The sequence below is a fragment of the Scyliorhinus torazame genome, chromosome 2, assembly GCF_047496885.1.
Source record: "Scyliorhinus torazame isolate Kashiwa2021f chromosome 2, sScyTor2.1, whole genome shotgun sequence".
NCBI lineage: Eukaryota > Metazoa > Chordata > Chondrichthyes > Carcharhiniformes > Scyliorhinidae > Scyliorhinus > Scyliorhinus torazame.
This window is the reverse complement of record NC_092708.1, coordinates 389,738,254-389,752,479: the sequence shown is the minus strand read 5'-3', so window position 1 is coordinate 389,752,479 and position 14,226 is coordinate 389,738,254. Positions and strand designations below refer to the sequence as shown.

Sequence of the window (14,226 nt, the reverse complement as noted above, 5' to 3'; positions counted from 1 at the left end):
AATAGTGACTATATTTCAAGAGTAATTCATTGACTGTAAGGTGCTTTGGAATGTCCCGAGGCTGTGAAAGATGTCCTTTCAATGCAAGTTCTTGTTTTATAAAACCTTAGTTAGAATCACATTGGAGAACATTGTTTTTCATTATGAATTTAGAGAATCCGATTTCCCCCCCCCCCCCCCCCCCCCAATTAAGGGGCATTTTAGCATGGCCAATCCACCTACGCTGCATCTTTGGGCTGTGGGGGTGAGACCCACGCAGACACAGGGAGAATGTGCAAACTCCACAAGAGCAGTGATTCGGGGCCGGGATCGAACCCGGGTCCTTGGCGCCGTGAGGCATTAGTGTTGACCATTGTGCCACTGTGCCGCCCCTCATTGGAGGACATTGTTGGACTTACGACCATTTTAAAGGGTGTTGAGGCAGCAGAGGGTGGTATACTACTGATTCATTAGAGTGCTGCTAAGTATGAGGGAATATGGTATAAAAGTTGAAAAGTTAGCGTTTTGTTAAAAAACATATTACGGTTTTTGTTTTTTTGATACACATATTTAAGATTGTGAAAGCTTGGGACAGAGTAGATAAAATGCTTCCAAGGACTGAGGGGTATACGATATACATATAAAATTGAATGTAGAACTTGGGACAGGACAGAAGTGTTTTTAAAAATGTTATGATAGTGTGGAAAGTACTATCAAGAGTTACTGATTGAAACCGAGACCATGTAAACATTTAAGAATAGATAAAGGAAATGGAATAGAAGGATATGGAAGTATGGGGCTGTGATTGTGATTGCTCTTCCTGAAGGACAAACATCAACATGGACCATTCGGGTCAAACAGCCTGTCCTTTGCTGTAAATTCTATGTCCTTCTGTTTTGGAATATTATTGCTTTTAAATATGTATAATTTGGTATACCTCATATTCATTAAGGGGAGGGATGTTTGTGCTGCGGAATGAAACAATATCCATTCACACACGTAAAGCCAATCTAAGTTCTAGGTTTAATAAGGATTGTGTTTTGCACACAATGCTGAGCCATTTTACAGTACTGTTCTGCATTAGCTGCTGACTTCCCAACTGAACTAAATTGGAGCTACTCATGATTGCCGAATTATTGTACCGCTGAACATCGCTCTCAGCTTCACACAGAATTTTTTTTGAAGTGTACTGACTGTTATATAGCTGCCAAAAGCAACATCTACTCTGGTTCTGCATCACTTCACTGGCAAAGATTGAGTGTGCCACTCAAATCTGTGTTTTTCTGTCTTTTGTTGGCTTGGGCAGCAGGAGAACTTTGCTCATTTTTAAATAGTACCCATGCAACTTTTAATATCTCATCATGAGCAGTTAGGCAGAATCTTAGTTTTGCACCACACCTGAAGGGCATGGTTTCTGACGATGTCTTGCTCACTAAATTCTGCACTCAGAGTGTTTGAGCTTTGAAGCAACTTTCTGCTCTCCCAAAATTGCAGTATGGGTAGGGGTTTGATTCCTCCAAGTGTCAAAAATGTTGTTTACGCATACTGCGAATCTGCATGCTGTACTTATCTGGTTTTACCATGTCATTGGAATCCCCACTTATCCTTCAGGTGTCAAATCAATCCATGAATCTCATCGCTCGAGGACTAAAAGAAAAACAATTACAAGTCTTTAAAGTTACGGAGCCATTAAGTTTAGAATTTAATTCTAATATCAGTAATGGTTTCTGTGAAAGTATTGTATCGTTTAAAATCCCATCCGGTTCACTGTCCTTTTGGTAAGGAGTTTAGTGATTGGGTACATGATAATGCTTCTTCAGTACAGTATTAAGCATGAGATATTTTAGCACAAATTCCTAAGAACCAAAATACAGCATCTGCTAAAATAGTTCACCATAAGAGATCATTGCTATACTTTTAGGTATAAAAATAGGTATTTGGTATTTGTATACCTGAGACAGAAGTAAGGCAAAGACTATATTTAGTTTTCCTTACAGTTTCACTTTCACCTCCACCTCCTTGTTCTAATATTTGATTGCCTGGGGAATTGGGTTTTGTGTGAGTTACAGAGATGGGACGAGTTATTGGTACTTGGGTCAGTTCAGCACCCCTTTTGCAGTGCAGCAAGGTCCTGTAAGATTGATGCTAAAACCGTCTCCAATACTTTACCAGTGATAGGTCACTTTCTTATACGAGAGGAAGCTATTCTGAAATGTGAGTAGGCAGGGGTGGTGGGCGGGGAGCTGTGGGAGGATGATTAAAATATACATGCACATAGTTAAAACTGAGCATGGAAATTGGACAAGGGCAACAGTTGATGTTTCAACAATTCTCGCACACAAAAGGGCGCAGAGCTGAAATTTATAAAACACTTTGTGGCACACATTGGACTTCTAATTCCATAAATAAAACTAATGGAAGTCTCCATTAGCACTTTTAACTATGTCACCCATTGGTAATCTTCTCCTTGATAGCGAATTCAAAAGAGGAAATAAATTAATTTTATATCCTGGGGCAGGAGAACAGAAGGTCACACCTTGAAAGTATTTATTACATTTATTTTTTAACTTTTCAAAAACTTAAACTATAAGTTTCAACTTCATCCCTTACTTTTCCAAAGTAAATTCATCTAAACAGAACTTGCCCAGGTGTAGCAGCATTTAAACATTACTAAGTCTGAATCTGCTACCACATGGGATAGTTTAGGCAAATAACATAGATATATTCATGACAAAGCTAGATAAGTATGTGAGTGAGAAAAGATTGATAGGGCGCATTGATAGACTGAGTTGAGTTAGGTGAGAGAAGGCCTGTACAGTGCGCAAATACCCTCATAAACTTATTCGGCAGAATTACCTATTATTGTGTTGTAAACTCTGACGCCTTACTGTGAAAGCAAGCTGCTATCTGGTTACTTGAAGCTTTAAAAAAAGTGGCCTATAATTGTTACCTAATGTCACTTTGCTGCTCATCTCTGTATTGCCAATTCAGTGTTGATGCAGCTGCTTCCACTGCAGAGACGGATCTTCCTTCTGACAAAAGTGTTTATAAAACTGGGGAAATGTTACTGCACCACAGGAGTGATAACACTGACCAATATATATCTTTTATGTGAAAACAAACTTTAATCTAATCACAGAATTAACCACATTAGCAACAAAGAAATGGCTTTACAGTTAACAGTTACGACAGTTCTTAAGTAAAAGAAAAAACCTTAACTTGCTTCCTAAACCTGCCACTATATTCCAATTAAGTAAACCAAAATATATTAAATACCACTCATGAATAAAGTTAACAACCAGGGTTTTACTTACTTTTCTCAGTGCAGAATCTTTGGAGAGAGAACCTTTCAGAACCAAATTTACCTCTGTTCAGATGAGAGTCCTGCTGACTCTTCAGACAGACGAGGCTCCTCCCATTAACTATATCTTCTGTACCCAAAGCATAAGGCCTTTTTTCTCTTCCTATAAGATGTCCCTTGACTTGTTTAGCTATCTCTAAACAATAAATGGTTCTTGAGATCTATTAGCAGAACACCTCACCTGCAAATCAATGATTACCTCACTTTTACAACACGCTAATCACCGCTCTAGCAGTCATACTGTCTATGCATCTTAACTCCGGTTTTAATAACATTACTGCATTAAAAACATTATTATTTCTTACATTCGTCTCAACTGAATCTCTGCTTTCTCAGAAAACTGCCAATTATTTTGAACATTCAGAAACTCACCGAGAACTCATGTTGGTAATCACTACATCACACTATTAGTAGGTAGCGCTATGGTGTCTAACCCTACGCTCCTGTTTTCTTACCATGGCCTTCACTTTCAGTTAACTATTTAAATCCCCATTATTATTTTTGAGATCATCCCTCCAAGCTTTTCTGATCTTGGGGACCCTAATTTACCAAATCTCGCCATGACTTTAACCCCTCATCCTTGGTAACGGCCAGATTAATTTATCGCATACCTTTTCTATTGGTCTTATATTCTTTCTATAATGGAATGTCCATATTTCTATATAGTACTCTACTTAATTAATACAATTAAGGCCTTGTAGTACATCAGTATTATTACCTTGACTTTGTATATGTGTCTGGATAGAGAACCAGGATTCCTTGTGCTTTTTTGCCTTATCCAGTAGAGCCATCACCTATGTCTGCACACCAAAGTATCTGCTGCTTTACTCCATTTGATACTGACAATTTTACAGTGTACATCCTTCACATATTCCAAAATCCAGCATTTTTCAACTTTCTATAACAACAAATAGGGAACTTGGAAACTAGTCATGTAAAGTATGCAAAACATGCTGTACTATATTTGTGATTTCCAATTATTCACTCACTTTTTCTTGTGTAAAGTACTTAGCTTAAAGATGTCATAGTTACAATTCCTTATCGTAAAACATTCTATCACCCATTGAAGCTCATGCACAAATTGAAGTGTGAAACCAGAAATTACAATATTTCAGGAAATAATTAGGAAATGTAATTGGACTGCAGAGTTCTCCTGTGGTCTTTGTGCAGCCCTGCTTGAAGGGTATGCAGAAAATATTGTGAAGTGTTACTTTTGATAGTGAATGCAATGAGCAGCCACACAAGGCTTGCATTTGTCAGCTCAGACCGGTTTGTTGTTTTCACTGAAATTTATGCCCACTGTGACGACAAAATATTTCAAATTGAACCTGATAACACAATTCAACTTATTTAATCACTATAATCTAATCAGCCCTGGTTTACAGGAAATTATATAACAATTGTATATTCATAAAAGAAAATTAATTAATGGTTGTCAGAAACACAGCAACAGCTTGTATGCATATAATGCCTTCAGTGTGGTAAAAGATACAAAATCACTTTACAGGAACATTATCAAACATCATTGCAGGGCCATACAGAATTCTCCAACCCAGACAGGTGTGAATACTCCGTCATGAAGTATATTCAAGATTGCGATCAATAGATTCTTGGAATCCAAGCAGATCGGGAGATATGTAAGTTAGTCAGGGAAATGAAGTTGAGCTTGAGGTTCTGCCTTGATCTTCGTAATGGCAGAGCAAACTCAAGGGGCCATATTTTAATGATTTAATAATCTTTATTGTAGGCTTACCCAGACCTCCCAATTCCAATGTTGCAAAGCGATATTAGGGCAAATGTGCTAGAGCTTGGTCAGAGGCTGTTTTTAATGAGCACCTTGAGGAAGAAAATAAATTCCAGGTCTTGCGGCATGGCAGCTAAAGAAACCGCTGCTAATAGGAGAGCAGTTAAAATTGGGAATGCGGGACAGACCAGAATTAGAGGAGTGCAGATACCTTGGTTGTGAGGCTGGAGGAGATTGTGGAGATGGGAAGGGGGAAGGTCAGAGAGGGATTTGAAAACTAGGATGAGAATTTTCATATCAAGGCATTGCTTAACTGGGAACCAAAGCAGGTCAGCAAACACAGGTTGATGGGTGAATGCGACTTTGTTGCCTGTGTTCTAACTCGCACAAGAGTTTTAGATCACTTCAAGCTTACAACCAGTAGAACGTGAGAGACTCGCCAGCAATGCATTAGAATAGTGAAATAGAGATGTGACAAGGGCAAGATGAGGTTTTCAGCATCAAGTAAAGGTAAGGATGGAGTGGGGCACTGTTACAGAGCTGAAAATAGGCAGTGATGGTGCTAATGTGGTTGAATTTCATTTTGGGGTCAAATGTACCAAGTTTGCAAATTGTTTGGTTTAGCTTCAGACAGTTGTCAGCTGTAGGTTGGAGTCATTAGCTAGGGAACGGAGTTTGCGGAGGGGACCAATGACAATGGCTTCAGCCTTATTGGTATTTAGTTGGCAGAAATTTTGTACTGAGTATCAGACAAACCGTTTGTTGCAGTACAGAAAACTGAATTATAGATTATGATCAACAAAATTAGCGTGGCACTTTCAAGTGTCATTGATTACACACACAGCCAAGGTGAAAACCCAAGTCAACACACATTCCTGAATTAAATGACAGAAAAACTAAGAACATATGCTTGTGCCGCTTGTATTGTGTTTAGTTGTGTGTGCTACTTAGGAATCTAATAGCTATTGATGTACTTTATTTTAGGATATCCTCCTTATTAATCTCATCATTGAACATATGATCTGTGATCCAGATCCTGAGCTGGGCGGTGCAGTCCAACTTATGGGACTACTCCGTACTTTAGTTGACCCCGAGAACATGTTAGCTACAGCCAATGTAAGTATATATTTTTTAAAGTTATATTTGATGTTCCAGTTATCCAGGTGTTCAATAGTGTCCATTTTCTACTCTGTTTCAGTATAGAAGAGTCCAATGGTGTTGACCCTCGACATTTTGCTCAGTCTTGAACTCTGCTTCCTTCACTGCATTTTATCCTTTACCAAGGTTGCTCTCTTTGAGCTTCAAAACATATGGAGACTGCCTCCACCTCTGCCACAAAGCAATTTTACCAATGCTCTCATTAGACCATAAGACTTAGGAGCAGAATTAGGCCACTCGGCCCATCGAGTCTGCTCCGCCATTCAATCATGGCTGATATTTTCTCACCCCCATTCTCCTGCCTTCTCCCCATAACCCCTCATGCCCTTATTAATCAAGAATCTATCTATCTCTATCTTAAAGACACTCCGTGATTTGGCCTCCACAGCCTTTTGCAGCAAAGAGTTCCACTGATTCACCACCCTCTGGCTGAAGAAATTCCTCTTCATCTCTGTTTTAAAGGATTGTCTCTTTAGTCTGAGATGATATTCTCTGGTTCTAGTTTCTCCTACAAGTGGAAACCTCCTCTCCACGTTCCAGGCCTCTCATTATCCTGTAAGTTTCAATAAGATCCCCCATCCTTCTCACTTCCTAACCATAAGCTGAAACATGCGGAATGCCCTGTCCCTTCTGCTCATGCACACATCTATACAGCCTGCATCTCAAATCGTCTTTCCTTGACAAGGTCCACTGGTTCCCATGTAAAGAAAGAAAGGGGGCAGCACGGTGGCACAGTGGTTAGCATCGCTGCCTCACGGAGCTGAGGTCCCAAGTTCGATCCCACAACTATCCGTGTGGAGTTTGCGTATTCTCCCCGTGTTTGCGTGGGTTTCGCCCTGACAACCCAAAGTTGTGCAGGTTAGGTGGATTGGCCATGCTAAATTTCCCCTTAGTTGGAAAAATGAATTGCGTATTCTTACATTTTTTTTTTAAAGTGCATTTCGCAGTCACTGCCCATCTCAATGCACTTTACAGTCAATGAAAACTCCTGATGTGCAGTCACTGTTGTAGGAAATGCTGCAGCCAATTTGCACACAGCAAGCTCCCACAAGCAGCAAAATGAAAATGACCAGGTATCTACTTTTTGTGTTGTCAATTGAGGAATATATATTGGCCAGGACACCAACGAGAACACCCGTGCTGTAGTGGCTTGGGATCTCTCAAGTCTACCTGAGGGGACAGACGAGCCTCAATTTAATGTCTCAAAAGAAAGGTGGCACCTCTCATGGAGCAGTAGTCCCTCGTGCTATGATGGTGTGCCAGTTAGATTGTTATGCTCAGCTCCTGGAGTAGGACTTGAAACCACAACTTTCTGACTCCGACGTGAGAGTGCTACACATTGAGCCTAGACTGACAAAGGAAAAGTTCCTAAAGGAAAACTAATTACTCTTGTATAAAAATTCCTCCTTGACATTTCCTAACCCTCTTTACATAATCTCTCTTTCAAGCTCCCCTTTATTGAACACCATTGACAGATACTGTTTCAGCACTTAACCCTGCTGCCTCCAAATTTCCTTCTTCAGCACTGACACCTTGTCACTTTCTCCCTGTTTTTCTCTTCCATTAGCACTTCCCCCATCTTTACTGCTCTATGCCCATCCTGGTTTGTATCTACCTATAGAAATTAAGTTGTAATTGAAATCTATACATGCAACCATGCCTGTGTAACTCCTTGAGTGGGGTATTAAAGAATGCATCAGGTAATGCCTTAAGAAGAGATAGAAGTTGCATCCTTGGAATTAACTGACTGGTTTATCATACACCAGTTTGGCTTGAAGATGTCTCATCTGGGAATTTTTATTAGTTCAGCAGGTGAAGTCTTGCACAATTGTAAACATTAGTTTGAGGCTAGAAATAGGAAGATAGAGCAGCTAAACACGTGGCTAAACAGCTGGTGTAGGAGGGAGAGTTTCCGTTACCTGGACCACTGGGAGCTCTTCCGGGGCAGGTGTGACCTATATAAGAAGGACGGGTTGCATCTAAACTGGAGAGGCATAAATATCCTGGCCGCGAGGTTTGCTAGTGTCACGGGAGGGTTTAAACTAATATGGCAGGGGGGTGGGCACGGGAGCAATAGGTCAGAAGGTGAGAGCATTGAGGGAGAACTAGGGAATAGGGACAGTGGGGCTCTGAGGCAGAGCAGACAGGGAGAAGTTGCTGAACACAGCGGGTCTGGTGGCCTGAAGTGCATATGTTTTAATGCAAGAAGTATTACGGGTAAGGCAGATGAACTTAGAGCTTGGATTAGTACTTGGAACTATGATGTTGTTGCCATTACAGAGACCTGGTTGAGTGAAGGGCAGGATTGGCAGCTAAACGTTCCAGGATTTAGATGTTTCAGGCGGGATAGGGGGGATGTAAAAGGGGTGGCGGAGTTGCGCTACTGGTTAGGGAGAATATCACAGCTGTACTGCGGGAGGACACCTCAGAGGGCAGTGAGGCTATATGGGTAGAGATCAGGAATAAGAAGGGTGCAGTCACAATGTCGGGGGTTTACTACAGGCCTCCCAACAGCCAGCGGGAGATAGAGGAGCAGATAGGTAGACAGATTTTGGAAAAGAGTAAAAACAACAGGGTTGTGGTGATGTGAGACTTCAACTTCCCCAATATTGACTGGGACTCACTTAGTGCCAGGGGCTTAGACGGGGCGGAGTTTGTAAGGAGCATCCAGGAGGGCTTCTTAAAACAATATGTGGACAGTCCAACTAGGGAAGGGGCGGTACTGGACCTGGTATTGGGGAATGAGCCCGGCCAGGTGGTAGATGTTTCAGTAGGGGAGCATTTTGGGAACAGTGACCACAATTCAGTAAGTTTTAAAGTGCTGGTGGACAAGGATAAGAGTGGTCCTAGGATGAATGTGCTAAATTGGGGGAAGGCTAATTATAACAATATTAGGCGGGAACTGAAGAACCTAGATTGGGGGCGGATGTTTGAGGGCAAATCAACATCTGACATGTGGGAGGCTTTCAAGTGTCAGTTGAAAGGAATTCAGGACCGGCATGTTCCTGTCAGGAAGAAGGATAAATACGGCAATTTTCGGGAACCTTGGATAACGAGAGATATTGTAGGCCTCGTCAAAAAGAAAAAGGAGGCATTTGTCAGGGCTACAAGGCTCGGAACAGACGAAGCCTGTGTGGAATATAAGGAAAGTAGGAAGGAACTTAAGCAAGGAGTCAGGAGGGCTAGAAGGGGTCACGAAAAGTCATTGGCAAATAGGGTTAAGGAAAATCCCAAGGCTTTTTACACGTACATAAAAAGCAAGAGGGTAGCCAGGGAAAGGGTTGGCCCACTGAAGGATAGGCAAGGGAATCTATGTGTGGAGCCAGAGGAAATGGGCGAGGTACTAAATGAATACTTTGCATCAGTATTCACCAAAGAGAAGAAATTGATAGATGTTGAGTCTGGAGAAGGGTGTGTAGATAGCCTGGGTCACATTGAGATCCAAAAAGACGAGGTGTTGGGTGTCTTAAAAAATATTAAGGTAGATAAGTCCCCAGGGCCTGATGGGATCTACCCCAGAATACTGAAGGAGGCTGGAGAGGAAATTGCTGAGACCTTGACAGAAATCTTTGGATCCTCACTGTCTGCAGGTGATGTCCCGGAGGACTGGAGAATAGCCAATGTTGTTCCTCTGTTTAAGAAGGGTAGCAAGGATAATCCAGGGAACTACAGGCCGGTGAGCCTTACTTCAGTGGTAGGGAAATTACTGGAGAGAATTCTTCGAGACAGGATCTACTCCCATTTGGAAGCAAATGGACGTATTAGTGAGAGGCAGCATGGTTTTGTGAAGGGGAGGTCGTATCTCACTAACTTGATAGAGTTTTTCGAGGAGGTCACTAAGATGATTGATGCAGGTAGGGCAGTGGATGTTGTCTATATGGACTTCAGTAAGGCCTTTGACAAGGTCCCTCATGGTAGACTAGTACAAAAGGTGAAGTCACACGGGATCAGAGGTGAGCTGGCAAGGTGGATACAGAACTGGCTAGGTCATAGAAGGCAGAGAGTAGCAATGGCAGGATGCTTTTCTAATTGGAGGGCTGTGACCAGTGGTGTTCCACAGTGATCAGTGCTGGGACCTTTGCTGTTTGTAGTATATATAAATGATTTGGAGGAAAATGTAACTGGTCTGATTAGTAAGTTTGCAGACGACACAAAGATTGGTGGAATTGCGGATAGCAATGAGGACTGTCAGAGGATACAGCAGGATTTAGATTGTTTGGAGACTTGGGCGGAGAGATGGCAGATGGAGTTTAATCCGGACTAATGTGAGGTAATGCTTTTTGGAAGGTCTAATGCAGGTAGGGAATATACAGTGAATGGTAGAACCCTCAAGAGTATTGAAAGTCAAAGAGATCTAGGAGTACGTGTCCACAGGTCATTGAAAGGGGCAACACAGGTGGAGAAGGTAGTCAAGAAGGCATATGGCATGCTTGCCTTCATTGGCCGGGGCATTGAGTATAAGAATTGGCAAGTCATGTTGCAGCTGTATAGAACCTTAGTTAGGCCACACTTGGAGTATAGTGTTCAATTCTGGTCGCCACACTACCAGAAGGATGTGGAGGCTTTAGAGAGGGTGCAGAAGAGATTTACCAGAATGTTGCCTGGTATGGAGGGCATTAGCTATGAGGAGCGGTTGAATAAACTTGGTTTGTTCTCACTGGAACGAAGGAGGTTGAGGGGCGACCTGATAGAGGTCTACAAAATTATGAGGGGCATAGACAGAGTGGATAGTCAGAGGCTTTTCCCCGGGGTAGAGGAGTCAATTACTAGGGGGCATAGGTTTAAGATGAGAGGGGCAAGGTTTAGAGTAGATGTACGAGGCAAGTTTTTTACGCAGAGGGTAGTGGGTGCCTGGAACTCGTTACCGGAGGAGGTGGTGGAAGCAGGGACGATAGTGACATTTAAGGGGCATCTTGACAAATACATGAATAGGATGGGAATAGAGGGATACGGACCCAGGAAGTGTAGAAGATTGTAGTTTAGTCGGGCAGCATGGTCGGCACGGGCTTGGAGGGCCGAAGGGCCTGTTCCCGGGCTGTACATTTCTTTGTTCTCTCCAGAGCAAAGCTTTTTTCCAGGATTTGCTTTCCCATTCCACAGTTAGCGAGCGCAGGTTGTATATGGTGATAAATACTCAATATATTTTCCTAAATGATACATTATTCCGATGTTGCGGTGTGCCTTGCATTAGATACCTCACCTCGTTTTTTTGTTGTTGAAGTCCTTTCCCACGATACTGATTCTTATAAGCCCTAGGACAGGAGGTTTTAAAATTTCCACTTCTTTTTGTCCCTTGCAGATTTCTTCACCAATAGAAATTGTTTTCCAAGTAAAATTGCTAGGGGCTGGTTTAGCACAGTGGGCTAAACAGCTGGCTTGTAATGCAGAACAAGGCAGCAACGCAGGTTCAATTCCCGTACCGGCCTTCCCGAACAGGCGCCGGAATGTAGCGACTGGCAGATTTTCACAGTAATTTCATTGAAGCCTACTTGTGATATGAGCGATTATTATTAGCTGATCAAAAATTGTTAATGCTTTCGGCATCAAATTTCAAATAATATGCATTTTCTGATAAACTGTGTGTGAATGCATGCACTTTATTGTAGTGATATGAGAGCCGTAGAAAAAAAGCAAGTTATCCCCTCTTTCTGTTATCAGCCTACTGGATTGTCTGATACCCAAAGAGTTTTGAGGCCAATGAGGATAATACCCTCAGCTTTTCAAAGGGCCAGTAAAAGGAACATCTATCTATTGCTGTTGTATTCTGCAAAGAAAATACAGCCCAAATCAAGGAAGTTGCAAAATTTGTGAATCAGCGTAGGATTGGGTAGGAGGTAGATTCAATGAGCACAGCAGGCAATTAAGCTGATGTTTGTGTCACCAGCTATTGAGTATGATTACCATTTTAGCACAATTAAATCAGGAGTGCTTCGTGTGGGTCCATTTAGCAAAACCAGTGAATCTAGACAAGAAAAAGAAAGTGGCTAAGAACATAAGAAACAGGAGCAGAGGTAGACCATAGATATTCCCCTTGAGTTTGCTCCTCCAGTTAATATGATCATGGCTGATCTCCTGTCTCAGCTCTAATTCTTTTTTAAAATAAATTTAGAGTGCCCAATTCATTTTTTCCAATTAAGGGACAATTTAGCGTGGCCAATCCACCTAGCCTGCACATCTTTGGTTTGTGGGGGTGAAATCCATGCAAACACAGAGAATGTGCAAACTCCACAGGGACTGTGACACAGAGCCAGGATTGAACCTGGGACCTCGGCGGCGTGAGACAGCAGTGCCAACCACTGCGCCACCGTGCTGCCCTCTCAACTCTAATTCTTTGCCTATTCTCCATATCCCTCAATTCTGAGAAGCTAATATTGATGCGTGCTCCAAAAACCTAGCAGTGGCGTTTTTTTAGCAGCCTTTGGGAGATGAATTAGATTATTTTGCTGCTCTCCAAACAATCCCTTTGAGGCATCGAGTCAGAGAGAGTGAGGCATTGAGACTGATTTGTTTCAGGTATATTTGCCTTGGGGTTAGTGCAGAAATACACCAGTAATAAATACTCCATAGGGTTGTTCAGCTGTCACCCACACTACTTAGTATACCCATTGATGCCTTAATTTGTTCACTCATTAAGATGCAATACTTAATTTTGTGTGTTCTAACCCTGCTTAAATTGTTTTCTTCATGTTGAAAGCTGCCTGTACTTCACCCAATAGATTTGGATATTCCTGTAAGGCTGTATTTTAAAATTTTGTCCCAATGGCAAGCTCTTTAATGCGCATCATCTAACTTAAATTCCAAACATGGTGATTTTCCCGAAAATGTGAATATTTGTGAGAAAAATACACGACAGCTACATCCTGGGGCAGTAAGTCATCCCTGCTCTCTTTGAGGAGCACCCCAGGATGGACGGCTGGCTCTTGGGGGGATAAGGGATATCCGCTGACGACCTGGCTAATGACACCAGTATGGAGGGCGGAGACTGAAGCAGAGACCTGCTACAACGAAGCCCATGCAGCCACCCGGACTATCATTGAGCGGTGCATTGGACTCCTCAATCCGGTTCCGATGCCTTAACCGCTCCGGAGATGCACTCCAGTGCACCGCCCGGAGGGTCGCTCGCTTTGTTGTTTTCTGCAGTGTCCTCCACAACCTCTCGCAGCAGAGGGGCGACAAACTGGAGGTTGGTGACGAGGAACATGTAGCCACCTCGGAGGTGGAGGGGGATGAGGATGATGAGGAGGCACCGGACTTGCAGGGGCTGGAGGACGAGGCCAGGGAGGAACCTTTGACCAAGTCAGAGGCTGCAGGACAGATGGTGAGGGCCCAACGAGTCCACGGGCCAGGGAAAGCCCTCGTACTAGTCTGATTCACCTAGGACGTGGCCTGGTCCATCATCGCATTCTTACCCACCTGCCACCCCCATTTCCAACCCTCCATTTCACGTCACTCCAGAGTGCTGGGACTGTGTTGGCACTGTCCACGGGTAACAATGGAGGGCATGGGAATGATGATAACCCGCAGAGAGCTGGGTGTAGGTGCTCCTCAATCTATACCATAATCTGACCCCTGCCTATCTGCTGAGTGCTCACTCGCACCCATCCTGCACGTGGCAATGCATTGTGGAAGGAAGTGACAGAGGCCTCCTACTGGTTGTGCATTATTGTTTATTGTTCAATATGTGCCACCAGTGATCCACGATGTGCTTTGCTCTCCTAGCTCTACCATACATCTAGTTGTGTCCCCAGGATAAATGTCAGTGGTGGAGGCAGCCGGCTGGCTACCTCGTTCCAGGCAGCACTGGCTGCCTTGTGGTTCACCCTCTGGGACCCTTGGGGGAAACAGGGCATCCTTCCTGACCTCCACCGCATCCAGGAGCCTCCCCACGTCAGCATCGCCGAATCCTGCGGCCGGTCTCCTTGGCGCCTTTGTTGTCAGCTCACGTTGTTAGCAAGGGGCTGGCAAATGCGGACCCAGCGAATCA

The 14,226-nt window shown here is 43.1% G+C and overlaps 1 protein-coding gene across 4 annotated transcripts in view; it reads left to right on the top strand.

Annotated features, from left to right (window-relative positions):
* The window catches only part of smek1 (SMEK homolog 1, suppressor of mek1 (Dictyostelium)), a 141,172-nt gene that overhangs the window by 96,957 nt on the left and 29,989 nt on the right, over positions 1-14,226 (top strand). For all 4 annotated transcript variants that reach the window (XM_072494174.1, XM_072494168.1, XM_072494178.1 and 1 more), the window contains one exon: positions 6,069-6,200. In XM_072494174.1, coding sequence (XP_072350275.1) covers positions 6,069-6,200 — 132 coding nt within the window. The remainder of the gene's footprint in view (positions 1-6,068; positions 6,201-14,226) is intronic.